At 47.3% G+C, this 14,926-nt stretch overlaps 1 protein-coding gene across 1 annotated transcript in view; it reads right to left on the bottom strand.

Moving 5' to 3' along the window:
• LOC144165034 (uncharacterized) overlaps positions 1–14,926 on the bottom strand; it is a 111,574-nt gene that overhangs the window by 88,800 nt on the left and 7,848 nt on the right. The window contains exons 3-4 of the mRNA XM_077695194.1: positions 14,359–14,535; positions 11,086–11,146 (exon numbers count right to left, since the gene is read on the bottom strand). Coding sequence (XP_077551320.1) covers positions 11,086–11,146; positions 14,359–14,535 — 238 coding nt within the window. The remainder of the gene's footprint in view (positions 1–11,085; positions 11,147–14,358; positions 14,536–14,926) is intronic.

The following is a 14,926-nucleotide window of genomic DNA, read 5'->3' as shown; positions in this document are numbered from 1 at the left end:
ACTTCCTTCGTCTCCGGAAGTAATCCCATGATCGTCGAATGCTCGACGGCACGCGCCATGTTTCGCGCGGCCTCGGCATACCGCCCTCCGCCTCACATTTTCGCCATACCTTCCTCATCCGCTTTCCTGCTCTCTCTATGTCGCCTGTCTGTTGTCGGTATCCTCTTCGTTCGCTCAGTTACTAGGAGGCCAACGGCGACGTAAAACCACGGGAGCGGGTGCTTAAGAGCTAGCGCTCTAAAACGGACAAAGCCGGAAAATATGTCTCGGAATAGCGACTAACCCTGGAAACACATGATCATGAAAGTGAACTCGGTGAACCCCACTGGTCTGCATTCTATTCGAATCTTCAAGTACCCTTGCACCTGACGCACGCGGCAACTGCTTTGATGCCTAATGGGCAATAAGCCGCCCAAGGGCATGAAAAGAGGAAAAGTTGCTGGCGGAGATAGCATAACCGCGGACTTTGTAAAAGAGGGTGGACATTTTGTACTGGAAAAGCTTGCTAAACCATTCTCAAAACGCTTAAGGACTTTAGAAGTACCCATAGCCTGGAAAAACGCCAACATAGTTCTGAGTCACAGGAAGGGAGACAAAAATCTTAAACAGACCCATTAGACTACTCCGAGTTGTTTGCAAGCTGTTTACCGCATAAGTGACAACCTAGAGTTTCAACAACCCAGGGAACAGGTTGGGTTTAAAAAAGGATACTCTACAGCAGATCACATCAGTGTCATCAATGAGGTAAAATAAAAATCTTCAGAGCATAATAAACCTCTGTACGGGAAATTTATAGATTATGTAAAAGCACTTGATTCAGTCACGGCCGCTCGATGGAAACTAGGTCCTAGTTTCCATCGAGCGGCCGTGATTCAGTAGACACTGGAGCAGTCTCAGCAGCGTAAAAAAACCAAAGGATGTATAGAATACAGCTAAATAAGACTCCTAGACGACATATATGAAGAATATACGGGCAGGATAACCCTTCACAAGCAAAGCAAGAAGTTCCCGTTCCAAAAGGGAGTAAGATAGGAAGATACCATCTCACCAAAACCGCTCACAGCATTTCGGGAGGGGGTATTCAGGAAGCTTGACTGAGAAAACGTAGGTTTACGGATAAACGGGGAATGCTTCAGTCATCTCAGGTTTGCAGACGATATAGTCTAAGTGAATCGGCAGAACTGCAAAAAATGATTGAAGATGTAAAATGAGAAAGCTCCGCAGTGGGGTTAAAGAAATGTGAGTAAATCTTAAGTAATGATAAATAAACATGTTGAAAGCGCCCTCTTCAGCATTGGTAGCGAAATACTGGAAGAAGTAGAAGAATGTAAGTGTCTTGTACAGGCTGGCACTGCTGATCAAAACCACAAGAAAGAAATCCGGAGCAGAATAGGAATGGGTTGGGGCACACTCGGCAAGCAATAACATACCTTTCTTTTAGGTTCGTTTAAATACTTTTATTTTGGGAAATAAAGGTAACTTACTGTTCATTATAATGAAAGTAAGCTACATATATCCCTCAAAATAAAAGTATTTAACCAATGCGTTCTGCCGGTCATGACATATGGAGCAGAAACTTGGCGCAATACCAAACAATAAGAAAGCATGCTTCGGCCGGCGCCACGAGCCATGGAGCGAATAATGATAGGAGTGACAGTCAAGGACAGGGTGTCGAACCGGAATTTTTTCGGGTTCGGTTCGGGTTCGGGTTCAAGCCTTTCGGGTTCGGTTCGGGTTCAGTTCCAGAGCACCATTCCGTTCCGGTTCGAACCGGTTCGAACCGGTTCAAACGGGTTCAAGCGGGTTCGAATAAAAAAAGCAGGCGTGTTTTTTTCTGGTAATTTTTTTGCGCTCGTTTTCGTTTCCTTATCAAGTCGGCATAAAAACAAAGTCATAATGAAGGTTTCTTTGCCCAAATATTTTGTCTTCGCCAAACTAAAGTGACGCTGCAACACTTTTTTTAACTTTTTGCTAAATCTTGAGTGCTTGCAGAAAGTAGTCAACCAACACATTAGATTATGGGGTCGCAATGTGCCTCAGCCAAAAATTACTGCTCTCTCCTCGTCAGATAACATAGAAACTTGCTCAAAATGTTTTTCTCTCCTTCCTGGTCTCGGCGTTCTTCGACCGCTGAATGACGTCATTACAGCGGTGCAGCGGCTGTTTGCCGGCTTTCCTTAAAGGGGTCCTGAAATACCTTCCGCCGATGCATGGATGTACATGCACCCAAATAAAGCAATGTATTTGCAATCTCCTCCCGCAAGAATTTTGTTAAAGCGATGAGTATTAGCTGAGAAATCGTAAATCAAAAACCGCGCATTATCGTCGCTCCGAGTTTCCTCCTCCTTTCGACTTACTCTCCGCTGTTGACGGCTCGCGAGCCTTGCCTCCCATGATGCTGCGCTCCGCAGCGGTGACGTACTTCCGCTATTGCGCTGCTCAGACCGTCGTCTGCTACGGGCAAGCTTTGTTGACACCATGAATCCCGCACGCACTCCGCTCAAGGCTGGAAAAGCGAACGAAAAATCTGGCCGCATGTATGCGGCGGCCTGGCCTTGCCCTTTCGCGGTGTACGTTGCTGGCGGCACATGACTTTTTATCGGCGGCGAACTCGCAGCCGCACGGGGAGGGTCGTGCGCTCGTTCCCTTGATGCACCGCGCACTGTTTATCCAAAAAGCGCCGTATCAGATGTGGCCCCTCTGGTGCCGGGTCTTATTTTGCGGCGGTGGTAATTCCTGCCGGAGCAATGTGAAAAATACATTTTGAACCGATACAGAACCCGTACACAAAACGCTTCAATCATCTGACCAGTTCAGCTTGGGGCGACGCGTGGTGGAGAGCGGCAACGTTGGCAAAACATTCTCCGCCGCGGCTCTGAGCTTTCTAGCGCTGGGGCGAGCGCCATTTCTTTGACAATCTCAAACATCGGTTGCCTTGGCAACAAGGCACAAACCGCTCCAGAAGTCAGTTACGGTTCCGTGATCCCGGTTCAGCTTGGGGCCCCACCTCGCGGCATATGGGCACTGCAGGCATACTACTCACTCCCATTTGGAAGTGCGAGATGCGTTTGGCATTACAGGAGGCGATGGTGTGTGTGTTGTGGACGCCTTTGTTTCGCGATGAAATGCGACGTTGTGCTTCTGCGGGTGGATAGTGCTTCCCATGGTCTGGATTATCTTTCTCAAGCGGCGTACGACTCAACCTCGCATGGCGTATGTGCAGTGTGTGTGGCTAAAAGCCATCTCGGCTTGTGCGCCAGAGTTAAGTGACTTGCTGTTCGTCCCCGCAAACCGCGCGCGAGGTGAGTGCCGAATTTACGAGGGGCAGGAGGAGGGCAACCCATCGTCTGTCAATCGCGGTTTGGACTTGCAACGCATGTTGTGTTCGTTCGAAACGCATCTCTGGATTGTTTGGAAGTTGAATAAAATGTATGCGCCAAACCCGGGCATTCGGCTCAGGGCGTTCTCTGCGATTGCAAGAAAGAAGTGCCACGGGGCTTCAACGCTTTCTTTATGAAACGTACTCAGGTAAGAGAATATCCATGTCGTGTTATGGCCGTGTTGCATTCGATACAAACGGTTAAGCGTTTGTTTACCCTTGTTTCGTTTGTCGTGAAATGACCAAACACTCCGGCGCTACGCTGGCAGATCAGCCGGCGAGCCGACGCTGAGCAGACGACTCATCTCTTTGCCGGAAGTGCGTGAAAAAGTCGCCCAATAGCAGGATGTCTAGCTCATGACGAACATCTGGGAATTGATGATGTAGACATGTGAAGATGGCGGCATCCAAAAACACGAAGGAAAGGGTGAGAAAAAAGCGACAAACTTTGCAACAAAAGTGTGAGCTTTCCGCTGCGCGTAAAAGAGTAATACTTGGCACAGAGGACGTTGACGACCCAATCTGACGGTTGCGCTAGTTCATTTAGTGTGCTCAAAATGCCTTTCAGGGCATTTGATAGCCACTTAAAAAAAGCCACAAAAGCGAACCAGAAACGGAAGGGGCATTTGCAGCGACTAGCAAATCACGCACTGTTGCTCTGTGCTGGCAATAGCTATAGTTTTCGCAATGCTTCCAGATGCGAAAAAGAGTAAAAGCGTTTATGGAAAGTTGATTTATTTAGTTACTGTCATTTTTATTTATTTATTTATTTACTTATTTATTTATTTATTTATTTATTTATTTATTTATTTATTTATTTATTTATTCTTGGGTTTAACGCGCCGGCGCAACGCCGACGACGAGGCGCGCCATAGTTGAGGGCTCCGGATTAATTTTGTTCACCTGGGGATCTTTACGTGCGCCGAAATTTCGGACATACGGACGTTTTCGCTTTTCGCTTCCATCAGAAAGCGGCCGCCGCGGCCGGGAATCTAAACCGCGTCTGTGTGCTCAGCAGCTCAACGCCTTAGCCACTGAGCCACCGCGGCGAGTTTATCTAAATTGTTGAAGAGCTCCTTTAACTGTACCTGAAAAATGTTTTCCATGGTAGTGTGACGAGTATGTGGCGCCGACTGCCAAGCGTAGCAGGTGGCATTTAGAGAAATTTCCTTCTGCTCATCTTTTATCTGCTAACAGAGCTGTTCTAAAGAAAGAATGGCTCTAAAGACTCATTGGACGGCGTGTATAGGACGGCATTGGATAGGTAACCACCGGAGATAGGAACTTGCTAATGGCCCTTCAGCGACCGGTGACAGCGATTGGGCTCTAGGAAAGATGATAGCCAAGTGAAGTCACAAGCAGCAGTAATGATCACTTGGAGAGAGAGAGAGAGAGAGAGAGAGAGAGAGAGAGAGAGAGAGAGAGAGTGAAGTTTATTTAATTCAATCGAGTCAAGGTTTCAAAAAGGCGTCCTCATTCGAGGGGGCCGAATCGACAGCCGTTTCCATCAAGAGCCACTGATCTTCCAGGCCGGAGCTGGCCATGGCTGTCTCCCAATTCTCTATGGAAACGTGCAGGTTGGATGGATCCACGGCACACTTGTCGCAGCCGCCTACTATGTGTATGAGGTTCCCAGGCTCTCCACAGATGCAACGAAATGGAGAGAGTTGTGTTCCGTCAAAGAGGTGAAGTCTGGTGTAGTGTGGGAAGGTGTATGCCCACAGGGTGAGGAGTAATCTTTTCTGGTTAATCGGTAGTGATTTGTGCGGAGAGGAATACGTTCTACAGAAGAGGCCATAGTGCTGAGTAACTTCCTGGTCTGTGACTGCAGGATGCATGCACTCGGGCCGGGCTTCATCAGCGCTGGCTAAGCGAGTCAAATCTCGACCCACGAGGTTCGTGATCATGTTTGCCGGGGATGCCAGTATGAGCTGGTGCCCATACAATCGTGACTGGCCTCGTTGGTGGTCTCTGATTGATCATCAGAAGTGTTGCAACATACAATCGACCGTTGGCAAAGTTGGACCACGCCTGCTAAGAGTCTGTTATGAGAGTTTTGGGGCCGCTTTGGTTAAGCGCACGGGCTATCGCCGCTTCCTCAGCTTAGAGGGGGCTGTGTTCGGGGGTTGATATACTACACCTGTGGGAGGCTGCAGAACGGTAACACAAAGAAAGAGAAGGTATTGAAGAATGCTATCGGGCGTCTCTTGCATCAAACCAGTTGATCGTTCCTCCCTTTTTTTCTTGGAGTTTAGTTTCTTTCCAACTGTCTCCCCTCATATATATACACACGCTTTGAAAACCCTTTGATGAATATAAAATATGCATTAGGCAATTAGTTATTAACTTTAGTGCGAGATGTCAATTTTAATATAGCAACAACATAATAGCGCAATACGGGCATAAAGAAAGACCTTTTAGAGCATTCAGGCGGTCGTCACATAATTCTGCGGCTACTTTGTGCGTGACAAAATTTTCTGATTGGTCGTGAAGGAGAACGCTGCAAAATTTCCAAATGCCAAGGACCCCAAAGATATCATGTTTGGTCCGACCGTCGAATCCGCCTTAACTGACCCGATAATTCCTTTAATCCAAATTAATCAACACACCAGTCCCACTAATTCACATTAGCTCATTCACTCACCTAACTAATTCACCACAGTCTACTCGCTAACCCGCACTAATCGACTTCAATCCACCCGCCTCTTAAGATTACGGTTAAGCAAATTCAAAATAACATAAAAATGCTATCAAATATACTTTAAAAGTGTAAATTAGGATTCCCCATTTTTTATATCTCATGTTCTCTTAGAGCAGTAACCAAAGGATACAACGGCAGTGTATACAAGAAAAACTGACGTTATTTTTAGAACTGCGAGTGTTTGTGTCTAAGTGCTGTTTGTATATAACTGCCCATTCAAACTAGAATAAGTGGAAGATATGGATTTATTGTTGATGGTGTCCCTGAAGGCCTTCACAAGTGGGCAGGGATGCATGCGAATTAAATTAACAACACATTGAAAACTTTACACGATTTTAAACACCATGTAGATAGAAACCATGAAGAATATTTCATGATATGTTGCCTTGTAATATGCGTTATAACTTAAGTTATGCTAAATATAAAAGATAATTGGGAGAGATGGGCAGTACCTAACGCAAACTGATAGTATATACGGACAACTTTACATTAAATTGAGGGCAATAATTAGAAGAGAACATAATGGGCCTTGGGAACTGCAGACTACGCAAAATATTTCATGATTCTGTCTGGCGAGTGGCATAATATCTTCAGACGCAAGGTAGGGTACCGGAATAGAAAACTAAAAATCACATTTCTGAGGCCCCGGAACCGGTTCGGAACGGTTCCTTCGATTCGTTCCGGTTCGGGTTCAGTTCCAAAATGGCGGAAAAAATACGGTTCCGGTTCAGTTCCGGTTCCGGGCAAAAATTCGGGTTCGGTTCCGGTTTTCGGTTCGGTTCCGGTTCCGGTTCGACACCCTGGTCAAGGACACGAACGAGCATCCTGAACTGGGAAGCAAACTCTTGTAAAAGGTATCATAGCTCAATTTAAGAACAACTGTACTTGTGCTGGCAATGTAGTCAGACGAACTGACAAGTGGACCACGAGGGTAACAGAATGGATATCTTAAGCCCTGTCGGAACGCTTCGCTTTTTCTCTTCCTGAGGTTTTGAGGTTTTGGTTCCATTCATGTCGACGCCGGGGTAATTCGGGGTAGCTTTACAGTAAGACACTGAAGGCTTTCACCTTAATAACACAACCGCGTCACCTCCCTAACCATGACATTCTGGATTCCTTTTCCACTGTAGTCTCCAGTTGAGGAGATCCTTGAAATCGATTTTCTCATATAAAGGCAGTGCAGGATCCTCCACGCAGCCGCGTCGAGGAAACACATGGAGCGGAGCACCGACTAAGAATACGGCAAAGAGAGTAGTGCACAGATGGTCGCCACGCCGTGATAGACGTCCCTGCAACCATAGTAAAAATTGAAGCTGCTCCAATTCGTACACTCAACCCGTGTACGCTTATCTTACCCCACACAATACACTGCTACATAGAAACTGCACCAACTGTTAGGTACCCTCTAACACACCCTCCTGGATTCAGATACAGCCCAGCCCTACCACCCCTCCACCTGTTCGTCCTCCGAGATGTGGGCGACACTGTTGACCAGCTGTAAACTGCAGTACCAGACTCTCTTGGTGACTCTGCCGAAGGCTGCTAGGGCAACGCATAGATAGCCCCCGGACTAGTGTTTCACTGCCACTTCTTAATTAATAAGAATGTTTTGTCTCGCTGTCGAAGTTTAACCACAAATATTCCGCTCACCAGGCAGGGGACTCCAAACAAGTTACTTCGCTATGTCTACAACCCAGCGTTAGAGAACCTTCTGGATTACATTAGAGACCGTGCAACGCTTTTTTCTACTTTTTTTATAAATCTTCAATGCTTTAAGAACGTAGTCAACCAATACACCCAGTACTTGGAATATGGGGTGACAAACTACCTCAGCCAAAAATTACGGCTCTATGCCCATCAGATAATTTAGAAACTTGTTCAAAAGATACTTCTCTCTGTCCAGGTCTTGGTGTTCTTCGAGCGCTCTAATTACGTCTTACAGCGATGTGGTGGTCTTGGCCGGCTTCCTTTCAGTAGCCACTTTAAAAATCGCCCCAAAGGCAAAGCAGAAGCGGAAGGCGAATCTGCAGCGACTAGCAAGTCACGCTTTTCCGGTCTATGCTGGCGTTATCAATAGCTTCCGCAATGCTTTCATATGCGAAGGAAAGAGTGAAAACGTTTATCGAAAGCGTTGCGGAGTCCCTTTAATGAACGCTGGACGGCTGGCAAGATCCGCCCCTCATTGAAAGCATGCAGCCAAGACACTGGGACCCAGCCCACACTGGTGAGAAGGGTGTGCTCTGTCAATCAATGCAGGACCTCCCAGACTAGGCGGGTGTCCCAACAGTATCCCCTTTCAATACAAATTCATCCGTTCTCCTCCACTCCCTACCACGCTAGAACCCCGTGTTGCACACCTTGACTTACGTAAGGTTCTTTCCATAATCCATAAAGCCCCCATTTTCCCTCGGTCTCTGCAGTGTCGATGTATAGCCGTTTTGGAGCCCCTGACCGCGACATTCCCAAACGTTTGTTTTATACAAAGGTTTCGCTTTATGGGCCTTTGTCTGGAAAGCTGAAGGGACGCTATTCACTGCTACCCCTTGTTCTCACGCCCTTTCTCGCCTTGTGCCTCCCCTTTTCATAAAGGTTCCTTGTTCCTATCGCGATACTCCATCCCTTTAGCAGCGGTGAGAGAAATTGGGACCACGAGTTGGCTGCCTGGTCGTCAGAAAGCATACTGAAAACGACTACGTCATTCACCCACAGAGTCATTTCTGCCGAACGTAACTAAATCAGAACAGCGTAGGAACAACATAATTTGTTTTCTGAATGCACTTGTGAATACAAGAGAAGGGCAGTTATAGTAAGACACAAACCGCACGCCGTAGGAATACGTTTCCGTAGAAACCCGCATTATGCAGATTGTGGCCGACACACCCTTCGATGAAGAAAAAACACCGGTATGTCATAATTCAGCGGTAATCTTCGATGATAACCTGCGCCCCAGCGAAGTTAACCGACGGAGGGCAAACCTTCTGTCTCTTCAAAAAATTAATAAGAGCGCAAAGTACGAGGACAGGGCTTTTCAGGTGTTCTGTGCGCAGGCGTGCCTCTGATGTGTTGACGTTTATATGAAGAGAATGGTTTCGAAATGAACTAGTTAGTAGTGAGCGCCCGTCCAGTCTACTGTGTTTCTCTGTCCTCGTCCTCTGCCCTCTTTTTAATTTTTTGAAGCCACGAACCAACTCGCCAAACAAAGCATTCTATAAAGTTATCTTCTGCCTCTTGTCCTTGCGACAAGGAAAGGTTCAACTATTTCGAACAGCGCGGCGTCTTACTGTCGGAAAACTCCATGTTGTCACTGAAAGATCCATTACTCCACCGGGCATGCCTGTGCGTAAGTGTGCGTCGCTGTTTTCCACATAGTGGGATAGGCTACCGTGTAGGAAGGACGCCAGCCCGTGATGCAGATGTAGACATATATGTCATTAAGTAGCGCTAAAGACAAAACGTAAGGTGAGGATACACACACGACGGCGCTACTAGCCCAACTGTCGATTTTACTGTAGAGATATATGTTTACGACAATCTCTGATGGCCCGTTGATTTCCAGTTTCGAATAGTATTGAAGTCGGCAGTGTGGAGTTTCAACAATGTTGACCAAGCAATAGCTTTTGTCTGTAGTGAAGAGCACCTGGAAATGGTGGCTGGTCGTTTCAACCTTTTGACCAGCTACAAGGGTGGTATAGACCCCGGCAGTAAAGGAAGTGTGTGTTATGCGACTGCCCGGCAAGACATAGTGCTCTGCTGTGGCACCACCGATGCCGCCATGCGCTGTTCCCCATTATCCCTAAGCGGACCGCCACTATACCACAGCCACATTACTCCCGTCGCCAGTTGTCTGCCTCCGAGGAAGGCATGCAAAGGTCCAAGGCAACTAAGGCGCAAAACAAACAAGGACGAAGAAGAAACGACAACGAAGAACAGGGAACATGCGTCGAACTTGAAAGGAAGCCCTTTCACGCACTTAGCCACGCAGTGTACACCTTTGGCTGGGCACCTTTTTTTTTATAAGACTGTTGCGTTGTTTACGCATCACAATCAAACTTCCAGAGAGACTGTGGAAGCGTTTAATATTGCGAAGTACAAAAACAAGTGTGTAAGTCACCCTTCCGTGGCTTTGTTGGACAAAGACATATCACTGCTATCTTCTTGCATGTAATATCCGGAGCCGGCACGTGCTTGCTCTGTGCGCTGTAGGAAAGTCTTTTCGTAATGATGATGCGCAGTTTTGTAGGCATATAGGTCTTTCGTTGAAATAATAAAATTTCAGTTATTAGAGTGCGCTCTTCCTTATCGTTTGTTCTTCGTCCTTCGTTGTTTTGTGCCTTCGTTGCCATGGATCGCTTCCAACTAGGCCGGCGCGCTGTGTTGCTTCATGCAAGGGTCCCTTACCCACACCGAAAATGAGTACACACGGGCTGTCTTTCAGCCCACGCTTGAAATCAGGCATGGCGAGCAGGCGTGGATTAGCCAAAAACCCTAGGTGAGCTTGCACCAGGAAAATGGGCCAGGGGTCTACAACTATCTCTGCTCCAACGGTGAATAAAATGGGCCAGTCACAACTAGACGACGAAATGGGCAACGCTACGTGCCCACCTGACGTACCGAGTGCGCCTGAATACGCTTCCGAGCGCCGTTGCTTTGCTTGAAGTACCGCAACAGGCAAAGCCACCGCCTTGCTGTAGACAGTGTTTGAATTAAAATGCTTAAACTATCGTTCATTTGTCATCACATATTTTTTAATTGAATAATTGCACAGAGAGCCGGCACGTTTTTTTTTTTTAATTCTGTGCACTGCCGACTTGTGAGTGCTGCTGCTCTGAGCAAAATAGAACGGAGGCACTAAAGTTCACTCGAGAACGCCGTTTTCGGTGTAATAACAAATGCAGACTCTTGAGCACCCCCTATTTTTCCCCTTGCGTGCGTAGGTGGTTGTAATCCTATCGGCGCACGACTAAGCCATAACTAAACCAATTTTCAGTTTCCAGGAGAAGCTTACCATTGAGTCACTGAAGTTGCAGAACTTTGGGTACCGGTAGCAGAGCTTTTCCTTGTTTATCCTGAAAAATACGTGAAAGCCGCATGACCACCCTATCTGTAGTTTTCGCTGCGCGCGGGAAGAACTGGTTGCACGATGAATTCGGTAAATAACGTCTTCAGTTAACGCCTAGTTCACCAGGCACACAAATTACAATCCCGAATTTGTATATTTCTTTATTTGGTTTGATTTGGTTCATTTGTTTTTATTGGCTTGGCGTCCTGCAAGCCGTCTTTCCATGGCCAGCACAATTGTCTGCGTAACTATACGAGGCAGAGGCGCCATTGCATTCAAGGGCCGAGGCAACCTAGTGTTCATTATTTAAATGTATGTGACCGAACCTTATCTGGCTTCGTGCGCAATTTTTTTACCGGTTCTGTTGTTGTTGCGATGTGTGTTTACCAAACTTAATTACAATCCGCGCCTTCACCTTGGAAGAGTATTCGGAGGGCGGTGGGGGGGGGGGGGTAGTGTCTCGATAAACGTGTTCCTGTACTCCGGCTTATCGATTGTAGTAGAGACGCTTGTGTTACGCTCATAATTACATCCATCGGACCCTTCTCGCATTTCCCAACCTAGAATGAAAGGCATTGATTGATTGATTGTGGGGCTTAACGCACCGACGCAACGCAGGCGATGAGGCGCGCCGTAGTGGAGGGCTCCGGATTAATTTTGAAGAATGAAAGGCATAGCTAAACAGGCAGCGCTTTAAATATACTTGGGGAACACGCACAGGAACGGCAATTTCGGGAAGGGTGAACCTAAGTGAATCCGAAAAGACACAGGAAGAAGGATTGTGGATTGTAGGTGTAGCACTTACAGGTACGACGCGAGTGTCACACGCATAATAAGTATACCCCACAATAATTGTTTTGCCGGCTTAACGCGCCGAAAACACCCCTGATCTATTTATTAAGCATGCCATAGGTATAGCTCCGGACTAATTTGAACCACCTGGGGATCTTTAACGTGCGCCAAAAACACCGACACAAGAGTGCTTCCCCTGAATCAGAAAAACGGCCGCCGCGGACAAGATCTCAATCACGTCCTTAGGCTAAGCACCACACAACGCGCAAAGTTAAAACGCTCTCCGTTTAAACATGTGCTTGTACTAACTAGTCCAAAATCGAGCTTTACTGAAGTGGACGGAAGTACTGCATGGCTGCCTGGTCCTCAAGCGAAACATTCGATGTCTTCATGTGCATCTTTGAGCCTGAATCTCAGGTCTCTCTATGCAGTTCTTAAACTTCTCTTTCAGGTCTCTTTTGTACTTGCTGAACAATACGATGTGCCTAACCTTCAAATGGCTGAAACATTGTTCATATATTGCCACGTACCCAAGAACAATGCAGGTTTCTTCCAATAAACAAGGTTTATTGGGGCGAACTTGTGGTCCGCTACAGACAGAACTAAATCCAAGCGGCCAAGTAGCGGTCAACAAAGCGACACACACAGACAAGTGTCGGTGAAATAAACGCCATGGTGTTTTCCCTGCGAGCATTTATCTTTCCGCTCTACACTTTCCAGAACCGTCAATTAGATGGAGAACCCTGGCGATTAAAGAAAAAACGTTCCTGTATAGTGACAGAAGGGCGAAACGCCCTCGCTATTAAATCAGATACCCTGCGGAGCATACAAAAGAAATGTGAAAAAAATCGGGCTTCGCATCGAGCACAGGTAAGACGACCGGGTGCGACCAGACGATACACATAAGTACACAAAACACAAGGCAGGTTTCGTGGGCGTATTACTATCTCTACTCCAGCAGGGGCAATTTATGTATATTTGCTAGGGCAAAAATTATTAGAACACATGAGAGGAATGCGGATGGAACAGGCGCTGTTCTGTGTTCTTGTCATTTTGGCTAGAAAGATGCGTGAGTTATATCATTACCAGCTTCCCCAAATTTCCCCTCTAAGAACCCCATCAGGTCTATAAAAACGACTGCTGAAGTATCGGGTGTATCACTGGTTGTATAACTTGCGCAGTTCCCACTAAATCAAACGCCCTCTCGTTGTCTCTAAATATATCTGTTAAATGCAGTGAATAGATTCGCTACATCGAAAATGACCTGAACTGAATCAGATGGTGCGCTGATTTTCCACAAAACGAGCCTAAATTTCAGAAGTCACAGGAGTATGAAACGTCACTTGCGTGATTCTGTACTACCTCGGTGACTCATTTGTGCGACACAAAACTGAAAGCCTTGGTTTGTTTTTAATGATTTACCTTGGACACAACCTGTTCCAAGTATTAAAATGAGGTTCACACATTTTCAGTACGCGGGTGCCTTTGTGGTCCTGATGTACACTCGCAGAGCACTCTCCCACGCTTTTCAAACACAGATTCACAATACCGAACACGCACCGTTACTGAATGTATCCTGCACCTTAGCATTTCAATCTCCTCCAGCACCTTTTTAACCGTATCCTTAGATCCTTCCGCTGCTTTTGTTACAATGTCAGTGCAACGGGGAATTATGCCTCGAACTCTGGTGGCACAACGCGGCTGCAAGCGGCCCGCTTCTAGCGGTAGCCTTGCGACTACTTTAACATTTCGCTTATGTTGCCTGCTGTGTTACCGCTGTTCTGTCACAGTGCAAAAACTCAGCCTCTTATAATAAGAAATTGTTCATCGCTTGCTTCCGAGGGTCAACCGCTTTAATGTTTCTTTCTTAAACCATGTCATGCTGTATAAGAACGAACGTTGAAAACCTTGATTCTGATTATTTTTATCATTTCGTGGAAACTTTGGAGCAGCGCCAGCGATGAGGGGTCAGCTGAGGAAGACGAGCACAAAGCGCTGCCTAAGAATTCCAGGTTCGTATTCAAGGACAAGCACTGCCGCTGTAGCTCTTTGCTTTATTCTTCTTGAACGGTAGACTGTATACTTGGGCTGAAACATGGGCTGGTGTTTCGTTTCCACTGCATAACGCAGTGGCCAGGCTTTCCTCATATCGAGCGGGTTTTTTTCCCGGCCCAGGCCAGCTGGAGAGACATTTCTGCTGTCGCTGGCAAGATCGAACCCCTCAACCCAGCGCATGTAAATGGGAAAAGCAGCACTAGCACACGACACCGAATACCTAACGTGGCTCTTGCTGTTTACAATAAAGTTCACTCGCACAATTTAAACTTTACGTGCGTGGCATGTGTGAGTTCTTGTGATGGGAAGGTCTATATAACGTCAACCTGAGGCCGACCGACCGCGAACGCTGAGCGTGAAGCGGGGGCGTACCAGTTGGTGAGGCAGTAGGAGAGGCCCGGGTAGAGGAGCGTACCGGTGCCCTCGATGCGCAGGTCGACGGCGCTGCGGTGCTCCAGGTACTCCTGCACGATCTCGGACGCCTGGTACAGGAAGCCCAGCAGCGACAGCACCAGCGTGCCGCCGCGCCACCACAGCGCCCGCCGGACGCTGCCCAGTTCGAGGCAGCGAAGAGCGCCATCACCGACGGAAGCGGACGTATGGGGACATAGCAAATGCCGCTTCCGGGATACATGAACCGTTTTCAAAGCGGACCAATCACGGCAGCGCACGCTGCTTGAAACATCGGGGGTATATGCTACCCGCCATTCAAATAAATTTCCACTCCCGCCATGAAAATTACGAGCTCATGCCCCAGCATGCACTGCACTCTGTAGCAAGCGCAGCGTCCCCGGGAGAGCATTTTTGCCACCGATTAGAGGTCTGACGTCATGATGTCCCATTACAGCTCCTGGTGACGTGGTGGCGTCACTTGGAGGCGCCCAGTTTGACCCTTCCAATATATATAGAGAGAGCAGGGCGGTAACCGGTAGGTGACCGG

Source organism: Haemaphysalis longicornis, unplaced genomic scaffold (assembly GCF_048455015.1).
Source record: "Haemaphysalis longicornis isolate Haplotype H1 unplaced genomic scaffold, Haemaphysalis longicornis Haplotype H1 scaffold_14, whole genome shotgun sequence".
In the NCBI taxonomy this organism is placed as follows: domain Eukaryota; kingdom Metazoa; phylum Arthropoda; class Arachnida; order Ixodida; family Ixodidae; genus Haemaphysalis; species Haemaphysalis longicornis.
The sequence above is the reverse complement of the archived record's forward strand: the minus strand, read 5'-3'. Positions and strand labels throughout refer to the sequence as shown.